This window comes from Arachis ipaensis, chromosome B02 (assembly GCF_000816755.2).
Source record: "Arachis ipaensis cultivar K30076 chromosome B02, Araip1.1, whole genome shotgun sequence".
NCBI lineage: Eukaryota > Viridiplantae > Streptophyta > Magnoliopsida > Fabales > Fabaceae > Arachis > Arachis ipaensis.
In genome coordinates, this window is record NC_029786.2 from 9,054,427 (window position 1) to 9,059,356 (window position 4,930).

General features: G+C 42.4%; 2 protein-coding genes across 2 annotated transcripts; one reads left to right on the top strand and one right to left on the bottom strand.

Moving 5' to 3' along the window:
- Nucleotides 1,231–2,907, top strand: LOC107628161 (protein MAIN-LIKE 1-like). Its single transcript, XM_021116832.1, has 4 exons — nt 1,231–1,302; nt 1,649–2,391; nt 2,533–2,593; nt 2,683–2,907. The coding sequence occupies exons 1-4, from the start codon at nt 1,231–1,233 to the stop codon at nt 2,905–2,907; spliced, it is 1,101 nt and encodes a 366-aa protein (XP_020972491.1).
- LOC110269165 lies at nt 3,680–4,387 on the bottom strand. The gene is made up of 2 exons (XM_021116833.1): nt 4,053–4,387; nt 3,680–3,971 (listed from the first exon to the last, which is right to left on the bottom strand). Exons 1-2 carry the CDS (start codon nt 4,385–4,387, stop codon nt 3,680–3,682), a joined length of 627 nt encoding a protein of 208 aa, XP_020972492.1.

A 4,930-nucleotide genomic window follows, 5' to 3' on the forward strand; every position in this document is an offset into this window, starting at 1 on the left:
AACTTCATAATTCATGCAAATTATTTATTTTTTAAATATAAATAAATTACAACTATACAAATAAAAACAAAACTGTTTTATGTTTATGATTGTATTATAATAATAATCTTAAATCAATTATACATAAATATTGTTCTACTTAAAAATTTGTCACTGAATAATGCGTTATTATAAATATAAGACAAAATTTAAATTTTCGATATTTATTTAAAAAGATAAGTGAATTAACCACTTAACTAATTTAAATTAAAGGCAATTTATTTACATAAAACAATTGGAATATGTATTTACTCAAATGCAACAATTAAAAATTGGTTACGTTCCTGTTCTATTTATATTTTATGTAAACCATGAAAAAATCCTACCACTTTCTACAAATATATATAAGCAGTAGAACACCTCCCACAATTTATAAATAGGAAAAGGTGTGCATAAAACGTGGAACTCCTTTCACGGTTTATAAAGAAAAAGATTTATGTATAAACTATGGAACCCCTTCTACCGTTTATGAAGAGTTAGGTGAATACATAAACCGCAAGACCAAAAAACGGATTGCATTATTGGGTGTTAGAGTAATTGGAATTGAGAGGATTTGGGAGAGAATCTGGCGACAGTGACAATCTGGCGGAGTGGAGTCACGGATAACCAAGATCATTTGTGCCGATTGAATGATATTGCTCATGTAGTTGGAAGCATCAACTAAGAGGTTAGTTTTTTATATGTTGTTCTCTTTAGGTGTTGGTTGTTTTTTATTTCGTTCATATCCTATGTCACTTTGGTGTGTGGTTAGGGTATTAATCACTTATATAAGTCAAGGGGAGGAAAAAATTAAACGAATCAGCCAAATCAAAAATTTGTTTATGAATCAACCAGTCCACATTTCTATATAGTTCGAATCAACCTAATTCGAACTTCATTTCCTTGTAATTCGAATCATACTGATTCGAATTACACACACACGCACACACACCCACTAATTTGAATCAGGGTGATTCGAATTACACCCGCGTACGCGTTCCTAAGAAATTCGAATTTGGCTGATTCGAATTACTCAATTTTTGTCTCTAGTAGTAATTCGAATTGGGGTGTTTCGAATTACTCTTGCTTCGGCTATAAAAGGAGTTCGAACCAACCTTATTCGAACCACCTTTCCATTATCATACCCCACCAAATTCCAGAGAAAACGACCCATTACGACTCTAAAAAAGGCTCGAGCAGGATATTCAGCCCATGGGGGATAATCCGGACAGACTATATCGTTTAGATGGAGTAGCTCATATAGTCGGGGTCATCAACGAAGAGGTTAGTGGTTTGTAAGTGGTTTATGTTAGTGGTTTTGTAAGTGGTTTTGTAAGTGGTTTTGTTAGTGGTTTTGCTAGTGGTTTAGGTTAGTGGTTTTGTTAGTAGTTTTGCAAGTGGTTTATGTTATTGGTTTTGTTAGTGGTTTAGGGTGTGGTTTATGTTAGTGGTTTTGCAAGTGGTTTATGTTAGTAGTTTATGTTATTGGTTTTGTTAGTGGTTTTGCAAGTGGTTTATGTTAGTGGTTTCGTTAGTGGTTTTGCAAGTGGTTTATGTTAGTGGTTTTTGTTAGTGGTCTTGTAATTGGTTTTGTTAGTGGTTTTAATTATCTGGTCCATTATATGTGCAGCCCCAGCGATGCATCTTGAGCATGCGACGGCAGCAGGTCATGCGACTGGACGAGAGGTACGTTCCGTACTTGCAGATAGCGGGATTATACCATCTTGCGAGGCTGAACGAGAGATGGTTCAGATTGGATGAACCCCTTGTGAGTGCTTTCGTCGAGCAGTGGCGTCCGGAGACGCACACATTTCACATGCCGTTCGGAAAGTGCACGATCATACGGCAGGACGTGGCGTACCAGTTGGGGTTGTCGGTCGACGGACGATATGTCAGTGGTTGCTTGACGGATTTCCAGACATACATCCAGGGTGGCCGTCCAGCTTGGGTGTGGTTCCAGGAGTTGCTTGGTGTGTTACGTCCTGCGAACCAAATCCAGAAGTTTGCAGTGAACTGCAGTTGGTTCCAGGAGATGTTTGGAGAGTGCCCTGAGGGAGCCGACGAGGAGATAGTCAGGCGCTATGCTCGGGCATATATCATGATGCTGTTAGGCACTCAGCTCTTTGCCGACAAGTCCGGCAACCGTATTCACATTAGGTGGCTACCCTACGTGGCTAGGCTTGAGAATATGGGTGGCTACAGCTGGGGGTCGGCGTCACTCGCGTGGTTGTACCGGTGCATGTGCCGAGTGGCTAACAGACATGTGGTGAAGCTAGCGGGTCCGTTACAGCTACTTCAGTCTTGGATCTTCTGGCGCTTTCCTGGGTTTAGACCTACTGGGTATGACACGTTCAGCTGGCCCTTGGCCTCGAGGTACTGTTATCGTTTTTTCTATTTCGTCTAAATTTATTCTATTCCGTGTCCGCTTATAATGTTATATTATGTGTGATACCTTGCTTTCTTTATACCACCGATGTGAGTTGCATGGTGGTCATGACACAATCCTTCTGCTAGCGAGAAGGGACCACGAGTGCAGATGTGGAGGCTGAAGATAGACCTGTTACAGGCTGGGGATGTAAGTGTACGAACCACCTTTTTTTAATTAAGTAACCTTTCATAACTCGCATCACGGTATTGCCTAACGTTGATGCTATGTACTTGCAGTTTATTTGGATGCTGTATAGCTCTCCCGACGTCCTTCAGGTTGTGCATCCGAACGTGTTGGAGCCTCGGCATACGGCGTTATGGCAGTGTGTGACGACATTGATATATTTCGCCGTCGTAGAGTGGCACCTGATTGATCGGGTGCTACCGCAGTTTGGTGGAGTACAAATGCAACAGGCAGTATGTTGGAGTTCCCGTCCTGTGCAATCGCGACGAGCAACGTAGCCCCATACTTACCATACAGGTGGGTGCCGTCAATACTCACCAATAGCTTGCAATGCCAGAATGCCTCAATACATGGTAGAAACGTCCAGAAGAGCCGGTGAAAATAAGCCTGTAAATCGTCGACCTAGCCCCCAACTCGAACAGTACTCGTCCGAAGGACTACAACAGTACCAGGCATCGTCAACTGAATTCCTAACACCCACCGCGGGAGCTCGTTGTACGACTCATCCCAATCACCATAGATGTGGGCAACGGCCTTCTGCTTCGCCAACCAAACCCTCATATACGTCGGCCTGAACCCAAAGTGTGCCGCCGTCGCATTCAGGAGCACCTTGATGCTGACGGATGCATCTGCTCTAACCATTGGCATGATGAATTTCGAGATCACATGATAATCCAGACTCCTGTGATCACTAGAGATGGATGTCGCGAGACACATATGTGGTCCGTTGTACCATTTTACCTCCCAAATACCCTTGCACTGCCGGAGACTTAGCCTAATCAACCATGTGCACCCATTCCCAAACTCAGAACACTTCCCAACATACTGGCGATAGTCAGACTCCACCACTTTGTACTGTACCCTGCGTCGGATGCTATACGTCTTCACACTTAACACAACCTCATCTTTATCCTGAAATTGCTGACCAACCTGAAACTCTGTTAGACCTGCAGACCCCTGGCCATCTCTAGCACCAAATCCAGTAGGCTCCCTAGGAACCCCCTCCTGTCTCATGGCATCCAAGTCCAAAGATGAAAAGTGCGGAGGGTTCTACTGTGTGCCAGAGCTAGAACCACCTCCAGCCCCAGCTGGATCACTCGCTCCAATATCATCACCACTGTCATCCGCAATGATATCCGGCTCCACATCATCATCGTCAACATCATCCAGCAATGCATCGCCCAGACCAGCCGGTGCAGCACACTGTAAAGAAGTCGGCACAACATCCACTATTCCAACCTCTCCACCTCTACTACAGTTGAGATCAACAGCGAACGACGGGGAGGCGATAGGCTCGACCGGAGGTTCATGCACAGGGACGGACGAAGATGCACCAACAGGTCTGGAGCTAGAACCAGCTACCGTGCCTATAGTGTGGGTATTCCGGTTCGAACCCCCCGAGCTAGATACCACATCAACCAACTTCGCCAACAGCTCAGGTGTCCAAACCTCAGGAAACTGCCGACGACAATGAAACAGGTCCTGCAAGTCCTCATCACTCCCGATCGTGAAACAATCATACTTCACTATTTCTTGCAGCACTAAGATCGGAATGCGATAGAATAACTTGTGAACTCGTTTCACGCCTTGCAGACCAAGTTTCTGTAGTATAGAATTCACAAACTCATCATAGATCGTCGTAGGCCTGATAAAAATACTGAGAGGATTCTTATCAGTGAACTTCATTCCAGATCGTGTTTTCCTCTTAATCGATCCTTTGTGATGAACCAACACTACAAAACTTTTCTCACTAGCCATTTTCTCACTCTAATGAGATCAATTCACGTTCACACCATATTTATACATGCCTGGCCCAGTATAATTCCAACCAGTCTAATTCGAATTATACATTGTGTAATTCGAATCAGTCCACTTTGAATTACTTAGAAACGCGTGCGTGGGTGTAATTCGAATCACCCTGATTCGAATTACATTGTGTAATTAGAATCAGGTTGATTCGAATTAGTGGATGTGTGCATGTGTGTGTAATTCGAATCAGTGTGATTCGAATTACATGGAAATGAAGTTCGAATTAGGCTGATTCGAACTATATAGAAACGTCTCTTGGTTGATTCATGAAGCAGTTTTTGATTTGGCTGATTCCTGTAATTTTTTTCTCCCCTTGGCTTAATTGAGTGATTTGCCCTAATTTAAAGATGTTGATGAGCTATATGTTCATTTTTTTGCTAACTTATGTGAGTTTTTTTCTATAAAATTTTTTAATTTATAAAAAATTGAATAGATGTTAGTTGATTTATATGTTAAAATTTGATTAGTATACTGAATTAATTTTTTTGTTAA

Coding starts and splice junctions, on each gene's coding strand:
- LOC107628161 (XM_021116832.1), top strand. CDS start 1,231: ATGGGGGATAATCCGGACAGACTATATCGTTTAGATGGAGTAGCTCAT. Junction 1,303..1,648: donor TCGGGGTCATCAACGAAGAG/GTTAGTGGTTTG, acceptor TTATATGTGCAG/CCCCAGCGATGCATCTTGAG. Junction 2,594..2,682: donor ACCTGTTACAGGCTGGGGAT/GTAAGTGTACGA, acceptor ATGTACTTGCAG/TTTATTTGGATGCTGTATAG.
- LOC110269165 (XM_021116833.1), bottom strand. CDS start 4,387: ATGGCTAGTGAGAAAAGTTTTGTAGTGTTGGTTCATCACAAAGGATCG. Junction 3,972..4,052: donor ACACCTGAGCTGTTGGCGAA/GTTGGTTGATGT, acceptor TTCTAGCTCCAG/ACCTGTTGGTGCATCTTCGT.